General features: G+C 56.9%; 1 protein-coding gene across 20 annotated transcripts in view; it reads right to left on the reverse strand.

Annotated features, from left to right (window-relative positions):
* Positions 1 to 12,897, reverse strand: part of LRP8 (LDL receptor related protein 8) — a 77,602-nt gene that overhangs the window by 39,454 nt on the left and 25,251 nt on the right. For all 20 annotated transcript variants that reach the window (XM_059374808.1, XM_059374807.1, XM_059374805.1 and 17 more), the window contains exon 3: positions 1,771 to 1,893. In XM_059374808.1, coding sequence (XP_059230791.1) covers positions 1,771 to 1,893 — 123 coding nt within the window. The remainder of the gene's footprint in view (positions 1 to 1,770; positions 1,894 to 12,897) is intronic.

The following is a 12,897-nucleotide window of genomic DNA, read 5'->3' on the forward strand; positions in this document are numbered from 1 at the left end:
GGGGTGAGGCTGGAGGGCCCTGCCCCGCTAGGGGATGGGAAGGCAGCAACTGCTAGGAAAAACGAGAGGGAGAAAGACAGAGGGAAATATGGGGCATGGCATGGAGAAGAGGGCTGGTAAGAGGGAGGCTGGGCAGGGGCACAGGCAGGGGGTGGCCGTCCAAGAGAGCAGGGTGGGCAGAGCCCTGGAGTTGGAGCCAGGAAGATGAAAAGGGACATCAACACAGAGAGACAGAGATACAGGGAGAAGGGGGAGCCCAGCTCTCAGGCAGTAGGACATACCCCAGTAATAACTGTGCTGAGGCTCCCCTTGTTCCCCTGCTGCCCCCAGTGTCCAGGGGAACGGCTAGAGTGGGATTGGGGCAGCCCAGCTGGCTGACTGCATGTCTCCCTGCTCGGCTCCCTATGGCTACAGCCCCCTCCCCAAACACCCACTCCTGGCTGTCCACAGCTCTGCCCCTCCTTAGCTGGGTAGCCTTGGGCAAGTGGCCAAACCCATGGCCTCAGTTTCCTTCTGGCTAAACAGAGATCCAAACTGGCCCTGAGGATGAGAATCCCAGTGGGCGTGGCTAGGCTTCGTGCCTTCTGCAGCTCAGGACAAAGCTCTGGACCGCCCCCGGGACAGGTTGGCTGCCTGTGGCTAAGAAAAGGACAGGGCCTGTGGCCTGGCCAGGGGGGGCAGAGGCAGCTGTGCAAGGAGACAAGGGGGCCTCCTGTCTGGGGCCGGGGTCGCTCCTGCTCCCCCTTTCTCTCCCCCTTTCTCTCTTTCACGGGGAGACTGGTGGCTCTGTTGCTAGGAGACGAAGAAACCCAGTTATCACCAGCCACAGCCCTAGATGGGCTATGGGCCTCCATTGTCCCCGCCTCTGCCTGTGGGCTGAGTGTGACCCCTAACGAGGAGGACAAGGAGGAGGGTGATGGTGACTTGTGGGTCCTCAGCAGCCCTCTCGGTCTCACTCAGCTGAGGCTCTGCCTCGGGACCTGCTGGGGCCTTCCCCACCCCTTTCTCATCTCCTTTTTAATTTAACAAATGTCACGGAATGACCCGCTGGGTGTAAGTTTGCTTTGAGGATTAGGGCCTGGAAAAGAAATCAAGGAGAGACAAAGCCCAGAGTGTAGGAGGCGGGCCTGGGGCTCTGGCTCGGGCCCTGGGCCTCACCCCTGGCTGCCTCTGCTGTCATCCAGCCTGCCATGGATGCCGGGGCTCCTGGGCTCAGCTGGCTCAGGGCAGGGGAAAGAGCTGGGGCCTCAGAGTCCTGGCTGGGTGGTCTTGGGCAAGTCACTCTGTCTCTCTGAGCCTCAGTGTCCTGCTTTGCAAAATTTAGAAAGTGACAGGACCTGCCTCATGAGGCTGCTGTAGGAAGATGAATTAGTGCGTGCAAAGAGCCTAGCACTCTGTCTGGCCCAGAGTATACACTTAATAGGCACCCACTGTTAGCAGTACTGCTAGAATTATGATCAGAATCCTCCAGAAAAATAGTTGGGGAAGCCGCAGGGAGACCCAGAGGATACGCTCTGGCTGCTTCTGGGCAGAAGGGCTTTTTCTAGCTCCTGGTGCTCCAGGAGCAGGGCCCGAGCTGCAAGAGGCCTGTGAGGAAGTCAGCAGAAACCAGGACTGGATATGCCTGGGAGCTCCTGACAGTGTGGCCCAAGGTGGGTCTGGAGCTGTGTCTGACAGATTGCAACCCCTTGGGCTTCCCAACCTCCAAAGAAGGATCTGATGAAGAAGCTGAACCCCCGCATCCCGGCCTGGCCCTAGCTTCAGACTCACTGCATGTGGTCTCGGACTCATCAGAGCCGTCAGGACACTCCTCCTCGCCGTCACACTTCCACCGCTCTGGGATGCAGTGGCCGTTGCCACAGGTGAAGTCGCTGTCCGCACAAGTCTTCTTGGCTGTGGGGCAAGGAGAAGAGCATGAGGGGGCCTGGCGGGCCAAGGCAGCTTTTCTAGGCTACGGTCAGGTGGCACTGTGGTGACCAGGATGAGCACTGTCGGAAAGCAGGACTGTGGGACCACCCACTACCCCCACCGGGCCACAGGGGGAGAGGACAGGAGAGATGTGCTTATTCCTTCCTCTGCTGAGCACTGTTGGAGACAGGTGACTCCTGACCCTGCCTCCAAGTTCAGGAGCTCAGGTCCAACAAGGGTACCAGGATCCATGCTCCAAGGGAATGCCTATTCTTCTGTCTTACTCCTCTTCCCCCAAAGCCCAGTTCCACAGCCACCGCCCCCGGGAAGCCTTCCCTGATCACCTACGGCAGTTACTTTAGCCCCTTTGGCCAGTTCTCAGTTCCTTTACTGGCCTGTCCTGCTCCCCAACACCAGGCCTTTCTGGAAGCACCAGGGAGCTGTTGCTAACGAATCCTAAAAGCCAACGATTACTCTGAGACAAGATTAATGAGGTAAATTCTGTTTGGAGTGATGAAAAGAGCGTCTGCTGGGTGAGATACCCAATCAGTCTCTGGAGAGAAAATGCTCTCGAGGCACTTATAGCCTGGAAGGGAGGCTTCTCGGGGGGCTCTGAATCCCAGCTCTGCCTCTCTCAGTCTGAGAGACCCTTGGGGGTGCTACTTAACCACCAAGCCTCTGTTTTCTTATCTATATAATGGGAAGAAGAAAACAAGGGCTCTGAGGGGGAGTAACAAGTTACAATGTATGAAGAACATGAACAAAGGTCCTGGCACCTAAGACGAAGATGAAGATGCAGTCAGCAATAGCTACTGCTGTTTGGATGGTCTGAGCCTTAGCCAGAAGCAAACACCTCAGCACAGGTTTCTGTGCCTTCACAGGGGACCTATGTAGCAGACTGAGATCTCACAGCTGGTAACAAAATTGGGGGTGATAAGGCACAGGTGACATGGTTTGCTTTTCTCCCAGTCCCACCACTGGCCTGAGGCTTTTCTGGGGTAGGAACACTGTCAGATTCAGCACAGGCTCAACTCAGGGTGGATCTCCGTGGGGACACTGGACCAAAAGGGGGCGTGGCTGGCCAGCCTCTGCTCCCACACCTCTAGGGCTGGGCTCAGCTTCTCCCAGGGAAGCCTTGGATTATGTAACTCCTCCCACGGGCCCTCAGGCTTGAGGGGCCATGTGACTACTCTCTCTGGCTTGAACAGCCTGGTTGGGATATGGGGACAGACGCTGGGTCTCCTGAATCCAATCAATCTATTTTTGCCTTTCAGTGGAATCCTTGCAGGACATCTGCATTCTAAGGTGAGTTCTCTTCATGTTTTCTTTAGAAGAATACCTCTGTCTATGCAGGGCTAGAAGAAATGAGAGGAATCCATCTAGCTACACAGTTGGTTGGGGGGGGAGGTTCTGAGGCCCAGAGAGGGAAAGGGGTTAGCCCAGGGAAACACAGCAAGGCGGAGATCAGAACCACTTCTGCTGCCTCCCAACCCAGGCCCCCCAGCAGCCCTCCCTGAGCTCAGCATGAGCAGCTGGTGTGGGTAACAGGCACCAATAGCACTTTTTGGTAAATCACCACCTATAATCCTCTGAAATTAAGCACAGTTACAAACCACAGTACCTGGGGCACCTTCTGACACAAGGACCAGAGCATTCCTTCCACGAGAAGCTCTGTGTCCACAGAAAAGAGGAAGTGTATATCCCAATGTCTTCTTTACCATGTTCTAACTTCCTCCAAGCACACTGTGTGTGCCAGTTTCCATGCTAGGCATTTTACCAGAAAACCCCACGACAAAGGGCCATGCATGTCCCAACTTGACAAACGAGGAAATTCCAGCCCAGAAGTGTTAAGTACATGCCCAAGGTCACACGTGGGTGGGAGCAGGTCAACGAATTGACTTCACAGTCAGATCCCCTGCCACCCCACCAAGGCTTCCCAAATAGTACACTCAGCAGCCTCAGACACAGAAGAAGAGAAAAATTCAATGAGCCTGCATCTGTGCCGGGCTCTGCACAGAGCACACGGAAGAGATCCACCCAACCTGCCCCTCAGGGACTTGCGGCGAGTGAAGAACAGAAAGAACCACAAAGAGCCAGGCCAGCTTGATGAAGAAGGTGATCAGGGGGCTCTGTCACTAGTCTTGACCAGCCAGACACTATTGAAAGAGTCCTTCCTCCCTGGCATTCTGGGAGCCTGGGAGTGAGCTTGGCCTTCTGCAGCGTGTCAAGCCCTGCTCGCACCAGGCAAGGAGGCCAGGGCAGCCAAAAGCACCACTGCGGTCTTGAAGGGCAGCCTCGAGGCCACCCAGGCTCAGGAAGTGGCAGCCTCAGGGATGGATGTCCCATGGCAGTATTCTGGAGGAGACGTCTGTTCATGGTCATGACCGGGTTTGGACATGTTCCACCCTGGCTCTGGCCAGGTGAAAACCCGATATTCCAGTGACTCCTCACATCCATCCTGGCAGTGCTGTGAAGCCCATCTTATTACAGAAGAGGAATCTGGGGGTGGTAGGCAGCAGAAGTAGGATTTTAATTCCATGTGGCAGCTGCTAAAGTTTGGGTTCTTTCCACGGAGGCCCTCAGCCACTTCCGTATTGTCAGGCTAAGAGGACCCCAGAAAAGTAAATGCAGTGTGTGACCACCGAAACACCTCGCGGGTCCCCAGGGCCACAGGACCAGGAAATGGGGCAGATCAGCCACATTGTTCAGAAGGATCACATCAAGTATTCCCCTGGAATGTGCCCAGACTGCGTGCTAGAATAAACACAGGCCTGTCACTTGTGTCTGTTAATGGACCACTCTGGGGAAACTGAGGCAGCATGCTCACTTTCAGGTTGGGCACCAGATTCAATCACCTTAAGGGGCTATGTCTGAGAGTGTAACCCCAAGGAAAGATCTGGAGGAGGTGAGACTGAATCCTGGCACAGTCGCCTCCTGAGTGACTTCAGGCAAGTTCCTTCCCTCTCTGGGCAAGTGGTGATGCTGGCTTTCTCGTGCACTGCCGATACAAGGACAAAAGGCAAAAGGGCTCTCCCAAGGGATCCCAGTGGGCACCCCCTGTGTTGGGTTGGTCACCGTGTTGGGTGAGCCCACCAAGGCAGAGAGCCAAGCAGTCTTTCAACCCCATCAGAGCTAGCCATGCCAGACCCCATTCCTGGCCTTGGCTCTTACTCCCAGGGCAATTCCCTAGGGATTCTCTCCAGGGATTTCTCTCCTCCCATGCCCATCTGCCCCTTGGACAATGCCCACCTCTGTGAGCCCCTGGACCCCATAGCCCAAGAGCTGGGCATAGTCATCCAGGATCTGTGACATCATAATCTGCTACCACGGCAACAGATGGGCCATCATGGAGGATTTGGGATTCCAGAGGGTGGTGGGGAGGAGCCCACCCCCAGGGCAGAGTTGGGGAGAATGGGAAATCTGGAACAGAGGAGGTAGGTGTTGCTGCTTATAACAAGAACACAGGCAGAGGAAAGCCTCCGACACTCGTGGGCAAACTCTGCTCTGCTATATAGGGGCTGTATGACCTTTTGCAAGTTACACAACTTCTCTGAGCCTCATTTTCTTTACCTATCTTCAGAGGTCATATCGCTGCTTCCCCAAACACACAAGGTTGTGGGCAGCACATGGGCTAAGGTTGGTGTCAGGGCTTTATAAACTAGAAAGCATAAAGGTGCAAGTTTGTGGCAAGGGAAGTCAGCAGCCCTAGCCGCTGTGCGTGTGACCTTGGGCCCACTGGTCACATAGGGCCTAGCTCCTCCTTGGGAGATGAAGGTGTGGTGCCCATTGAATCTTAAGTCCCGCTCAACACTCAGAGTCTATGATCTTGAGAAATTATTATGATTCCTCAGCACCTCCCAGCTTCTCCACCCCCAGAGGCCCCCTTCCTGAGACAATATGCATCCTTCAGCTGCTGTTTCCCCATCCCACCCACGCTCAGCCAGCAGCCCTGGGGCAGATGGAAGGTTTCGAAACAAAGATCAGTTGGGCTGCCAGGTGGAGCTGCCTGGTGTGGAGTCCTTCTGGCAACCACATCTCTGTCACGTCACAGCCCAGGGGCTTGACGGTCCCTGGGCAGGTCTCTCACTCTGTCAGCCAAAGGACCAGGGGCCAGAGAGAACAGCACATGTCTGCAGAAGGGCTGCCACTGCCATTCTCTCTGGGTGACTGAGGAGGGCTGCCATTCTGAGGCTCAGTCCCACTGTGCGGCCAGGAAGCCGGGGAGGGTCACCTGACCCAGCCCAGGAATCAAGGAAGGCTTCCTGAAGGAAGGGACCGTGTTCAGGGAAAAGGAGTCAGCCAGACCATGGGAGTGATGAGGGCACAAGCAACAAAGGCATCCCAGGAAGTGGGATAACAGGGCCTGGGGTTGTGGAGGCAGGATGGCAATTTGGGGCTGGTAAGGAGGCAAGTGGCAAGGGACCTAGGAGCTCCTCTAGGCTGGCGGCCACCTGACCTCGCCTGGCACCAAGCTGCCCCTCAGAGGTCCCCTTTCCCTGAGCTCAGCCAGCTTCTGCTAAGTACAAGGGCTGCTGCTTAGCAGCCAACAAAACCCATGTCTGTAAGCTCCCTGGGCTTCCTTTAGGATTTGGCGAGACTGTGTGAGATGGATGACTGACCCCTAGCAGAGAAGAGAGAGGCAAACGGTGGGACAGAGAGCAGGGGCAGCCATCCACCCAGAGGTCTCAGAGAAGACTTGCTATTTTCCTCCTTTGTAGATTCACGATGCCTGCCGGCTTACAAAAGGTCCGAGAAGGTCTGCAGAAATCAGATTCACTTTGTTTCTTCCCGCATTTCCCTAACCTACTTATGGCCAAGAAACTTCCTTTTTAGATGCCATGTCTATTAATTTCCCAAGAAACAAGTGGGCCAATGAACCACACCTGAGGAAATACAATGTCATGCAAGTCCCTCATCCTGTAGGTAAGGAGATGAGGCCCAGGGAGGGGAAGGATAGGTCTATGGTCCCACAGCCGAAGCTACTACCCAGTCTTCCGTCTCCGGGCCAGCTCTACCAAGCCATGAAAAATGGAGGTATTCACAGGGCACTTGGCCCAGGGTGAAGCTAAAAGGAGACCCCAGTCCTCAGAGTAGCAACTAGTGCAGAGAAGAGCAGGGGAGACTGGTATCAGGCCACATGGGACAGGGAGACAGGAGAGATATCAGGAATGCAGGCCCTTAGGTTTCTGCAGACAGGTTGGGAGCCCCAACCTTGAGGGCCTGACCTTTGAGAGCAGAGCAGAGACCCATAGGCAAGGTGGATTCTGGCTCAATGCAGTTGCTGAGGCTCCTGGGTAGGTCCCTTCCCCTCCCAGGGCACGGAGGGACTAGTGTGCTCCCAATTCCTCTCCCAAGCCTGGACCAGCACTGGCTGGCTGGGCTCTGGCCCTGCAGCCCAGCCCTAAGGCAGCTGGGCCACTTGTACCAGGGTCGGGGAGATGAAAGGCCTCCTTCCCCCATCCCCGCCCCCCCCCCCCCGCCCTGTTACCCCACTGCAGAACTCGCCAGGCCCTGGCATTGCCAAGACAACCAACGGCTGCCAGCAGAACGAAGATCCGGGGTGGGGGCAGGGGGCGTGCTGGCCCGCCCCTCGCCTACTAACCTGGCAGGCAGATTTAAATGACAGTCCAGGAAGCTACTATTAAACTGTCACCCCAGCCGATGGGACGACAGACCCGACAGACCCGGAGTGTTCTTGGGCGGCAGCAACAACACAGCAGGAGTGAGAGGGGGAGGAGACTGTGGCCTAGAGCAACCCACAACCCTCTCCTGGGAGGCCCCCCGTCTGCCTGCCTGGTCACCCGCTGGCCAGAGCCACCCTCTCAGGCTGTGGCGGGCCCTGGCATGGGAGCAGCTGGCAGTGCAGGGCCTGGAACAATTTATTCTTTATTTTTAAGCAGAGGAACCCTTTTTCCAAGTAAAAACCCAACATATAAAACAGGCAAACATGAAGCTGCACTGCTTATCAGAAACGGTAAGGGCAGAGCCCTCTGACCTTTCCCCATTATCCCCTGAACAGTTCTGCAACAGGCCCTGGGGTGGGGGAGGGGGGCCCTGGGCTCAAAGCCCATCCCCAGCAGCTTTGGGGCCCAGCAGCACTGGGTTCAAGCCCCAACCCCTCTCCGGATTTGTGAAGTTCCTCAGAATCCTCTGTGTAAAGATTCCGGTGGGTCTAGGCACCTGGTGAGTTAGTCGGTCTTTATCTCGGGGTTTTAAGTTCGAGGCCTATGTTGTATGTAGAGATTACTTAAGAATAAAGTCTTAAAAAAAATAAAAATAAAGACCCCATGGGTCCGATCAAACATACAGAACAGCTTCGGAGGATTTAAGATTCTAACTCTCTAAGACGCCAAGGTTCTAAGCACACTCTGATCTGCTCACCCTCAGCCCCAGGGACAGGACTCTAGGACAGTCACTGCAGGAGTCACACATGCCCATAAGCCTGGGGATGGCCTCCGATTCCATCCCTGCAAAGCGCTGTGTCTCTGAAGCCAAGTGTCCCCACATGCTGACAAGCAGACTCAAAGCTCTTGGAGATGCAGGAAAGGGGAACGGTTCCCACAGGGTCCCCACACCCACAAAGAGTGGTGCGGGGGGGCGGGGGGGCTTGGCTACCCGCTTTGTGTGGCCCAGCAGGCTCCTGGGGCCTCAGGCCACCACCATCCATCAGCAGGTGACATCTGAGTGTGCTTTCTCCCCCACCCTCTCATCCCACCTGGGGAGAAAGAGGAAATGAAGCAGCAGCAGGTGCCTGGGGTGGGGGCTGGGAGCGGAGGGGCGGACTCCCGAAGGGTCTGAGGGAGAAGAATGAAGCAGTGAGCCCCAGACGACCACTCTCTGGCGACGGCATCTTTGCTTTTTTAAACTGGGCAGTTTCCCTCAAAATTTTCCAGGTTCTCTCCTCCTCTTCCAATCCACTCCACTAAAGAGCTACACATTTTTTAACCTGTCCAGATGGTAAAACCAAACCAAAACAAAAACAAACACACAGTGTGGCAATGAGGTCTGGAGGGGGACTGGAAGGGAGGCCGCCACAGAGAGGTCTTCCTGGAGGAGGTGGCATTTGGGCTGGGCCAGATTCCCTGGCTGGAGGCGGGGCGGGTGAGGGAAGTGTCAGGGTCAGCACAGTATCCCACAGTCGGCCGTGGCAGAGGACACAGATGGTGCTCTGAGTCGCTCATGAGCTGCCCCTTGTTCTTTTTTTTTTTTTTTAATTAAAGATTTATTTATTTGACAGAGATCTCAAACAGGCAGAAAGGCAGGCAGAGAGAGGGAAGCAGGCTCCCTGCTGAGCAGAGAGCCTGATGTGGGGCTCAATCCCAGGACCCTGGGATCATGACCCGAGCCAAAGCCAGAGGCTTTAACCCACTGAGCCACCCAGGCGCCCTTGTTCTAAATGAAGAGACGGGGTCTCTGTTTTACCCTCTGCTGGGGGTCCTTGGAGGGACATGCCATCCACTTGGTGAGGATGAAGAAGGAGCCCCAGACAGGGGGAGGGGCTTGAGCAAGATTTCCTGGCCAGACTTGAACCTAGCCCTGTCTCCCCTGGCCCAGGGCTCATTCCTCAATGTCCTCAGCCTGGGCGTTCACCTGGCTGCACACCAGTGTTTCCCCATCATTCCCATCTTTTCCTTCATCCCAGTGTCCCGCTCACATCAGGTCTGATGCCAACTAGGTGCTCAGAGCGAATCTACGGCCCCGCTCCTCTGATGGGCCCTGTGACCTCCTCCCACCCTGTGCCTCAGTTTCCTCATGGGAACCAATCTTTAATGACGCCCTCCAGCTGAAACTGTGGGTCTGTGGCTCTATGACAGAGGTGTTGCTATCCCTCCAGCAGGGTCACCTGCAGCCTTCCACAGCCTGGTCCCTCCTCTGGGCCCCAGCACACCATAGCTGCTTTCAGACACTGCCGGTCTCCAGCTCCACTGTCACCAAGGGAGGTCCAAGCCCTTGCTGGGGTATGTGGGACTCCCTGTCGCCACGGGGAAGATGAGCGTCTCCAAGGGACAGACGACAAAGGGGTCTAACTGTCACAGTGATTTGTGGACATAGGAGGTATTGAGCTGGTGACAGCTGTAGGGGGTGGGGGAAGATGGGTGTGGGGGAGAGGTGAATGGGATCCACAGGGGTCCCGGGCTGGTGCCTGCAAAAGGACTAAACATCACAAGAAGGGGCTGCTTAGGTGATAAGCTCAGGCCGCTCCCACCCTGGATTTGGGCCACCCATTTGGCACTGAGATTTTAGGGCCAAGGAAAGAGCTAGAGGGAAACTCATGGCACCCCCAGAGTAGAAGCCTCCAGAGGGTAGGTGGCATGCTGGGAAACTCTCTCTGACCTCCAGGCGAGTCCAGCCTGGCTCCCAGCTGCGCACTGCTCCTCCGTGCAGGTGCAGAGCCGAGAGTGGGGGCTCCACCTCCTCACAGCAGGGGGCTTTCGGGTCTAGCCCCAGGCAGGCCTCCTGAGCTGGAGGTCCATGGGTCTCCCTCCCTTGAGGAGACCTTGGAGCCCACCAAGGACTCCCACCTTTCGGGCCCTGTTCTCCTACCACCAGCCCCCCTGATAGAAGGGGCAGTTCTTCTGGGTCTTCCTCTGCTGCTGAAGACTCCAGATCTGTCTCCAGCCAGGCTCTGCTGGAGTGACACCCAACAGACCGCTCTGGGCTCCACTACCTTCACCCACACAGATTTCAAGTTGGGAACCCAGGACTCCCTGGGCAGAACTCTTGCAGCCAGAGTCAAGAAAGCCAAGCCAGAGGGGTCTAAGAACGCAGAAGGGGCTGCCGCTGCCCAGGGAAACAGCCTGGGCTTGCTGGTAGTCAGGCAGTGCATGACGGAATTTGGACGCTGGCCTGTCTGTGGTGGGGGGCAGTCAGGGCAACCCCCCCCCACCAGTCACATTGATGAAGCGTCCTCTACCTACCAGGAGGTGGCCCTGGCTAAGGAGCAAATGCCAACACTTTCACCGATTAGGCTGCTAGGGGAAACCCTTCCTGAGAGGTGCCCCACTGGGCCATCCCGGTGACCACCAGGCAGCATATCTCCTCACCTCCGGCCTGGGAGTCCTGGCGGAACTCCTGTATCCTCAGTGCCTTCTCCCTTCCTCCACGGCATGGCTGGGTTGGATAGAGGATCCCTGCATGCCTTTCCTTCAGAGGCACGGGATTACCTGCCACAAGGTCCCAAGCAAGGTCACTAGACAGAGGGACTCGCAGCTCTGTCCCCAGGGGCTCCCCACCCACAGCGAGGCTCAGGTGGGGAGCCATGAACCAGAGCTGACAGCCACGGCTCCACTGGCGGCCTCCCCCTGCCAGGCTCCCATCTCCCCTAGAAGACGACCCACTGTCTCAGCAGAATCCTCATGAAGACCTTAAGCACCACTGCTCCCTGCTCGGGCCGTCCCTGGCTCCCGTGGGCTTGCACATGTACTCAGAGGTCACGGGCAGACCGGGGGCTTTCCCACCAGCAACACCAGGCAGGACGTGCTTCTTCTGTCTCCACTGGGCAAACTCTCCCCACCCCTCAGGACGAGCTCCTACTATTATTTTTCTTTAAAGATGTGTTTATTTATTTGAGAGAGCGACAGAGAGAAAGCAGGGGGAGGGGCAGAGGGAGAGGGAGAATCCCAAGCCAACTCCAAGCTGAGGGCAGAGCCTGACACGGGGCTCCATCCCATGACCCTGAGATCACAACCCTAGCCGAAATCAAGAGTCGGACGCTCAACGGTCTGAGCCACATGGGTTACCCCATGCATCTACTACTGATCTATGATGTCTGACGATGCCCTCCACCTCCAACAAGGCAGAAAGGAGTGGAGGCCCAGCCTGGGGCTCACTGGGCCTAGAGCACTAAGGGAGAGCATTCACAAACTCCCTCCCCACAGGCCGCTTATTTTGCTGCTGTGTTTTTGGCAGTCCACATGTGGGCAGTGCCGTAGCAAGGCCCTCCAGGCTACACCCACCCTGGCCGTCAGCAACACCAGGAAGATCTGCAGCCTTGCTGGACAGCAGGCATCTCCCTTGGCCCGGAGAGGCCTTCCCTCCACTGGACCGGAGCACAGCGAACTCAGGAAGTCATCCCAATGACTCCGTCCGCCCACGAGATGTGGCTCAGCAACCACCATGCAGCCAGCCTCAGGGAGAAGCTAAACCCGCCCCGCAGGCCTCATTATAGCGGTGCCCTTGGCTGTAGGAAAGCCTGTCACAGGGCCTCCCTGGGGGAGAAGTTCCACAAACCCAGACCTGGACTGGGGGTGTGGGGGAGCAGCCTCTGAGTGGCCTGGGTTGGAGCCCTGGACACACTACAGCAGGCTTCCCCTATAGTGACCTTGGACAAACCCCGGACCCTCCCGCCATCTCAGGCTCCTCATCTAGACACGGGAAGAGAAGGGAGGCAGGTTTTCCACGTGTGTGATTCATGCGCCTGCCTTAGGCACCTCCACAGGTCCAGAGTGGGAGGCACAGATGAAGGTCTCTCCAGACCTGGGGGAGGGCTGAGCACAGTTAGCACCTGCTTCCAGAAGGGGCGGCAGGGCTGTTGCTGGGTGACAAGGACAGCAGAAGACGTGCATGGCTCTGGGCAGGTACTCCACGGAGAGAGGGGAAGGGCCCTGAAAGTAGGGGCCACAAAGGAGCAGCAGCCCTGGGAGGGTGGACCGGGGCACTGTTCCAGGAACAAGGAGACTGTCTGGTTGGAAACTCAGCAGAGTCCAAAGGGAATCTGCAGCACTAAGATCCTGAAGGGCATGTTCATGTCCCCCACCCCCTACCCGCAGCTCTCTCCTGGGGCACATTCCCCCTCCCACCCCCAGCTCTCTCCTAGGGCACTTTCATGCCCCCCTCGCCCCCTTCCCCCCTAGGCTCTCTTGGGGCACTTTCATGACCTCCCACCCAGCTCTCTCCTGGGGTATGTTCATGTCCTCCCCCTGCCTCCAGCTCTCTCCTGGGGCACTATCATGCCCCCCCCCCCCCCCCCCCCCCCCCCCCCCCCCCCCC

The sequence above is a fragment of the Mustela nigripes genome, chromosome 14 (genome assembly GCF_022355385.1).
Source record: "Mustela nigripes isolate SB6536 chromosome 14, MUSNIG.SB6536, whole genome shotgun sequence".
In the NCBI taxonomy this organism is placed as follows: Eukaryota; Metazoa; Chordata; class Mammalia; order Carnivora; family Mustelidae; genus Mustela; species Mustela nigripes.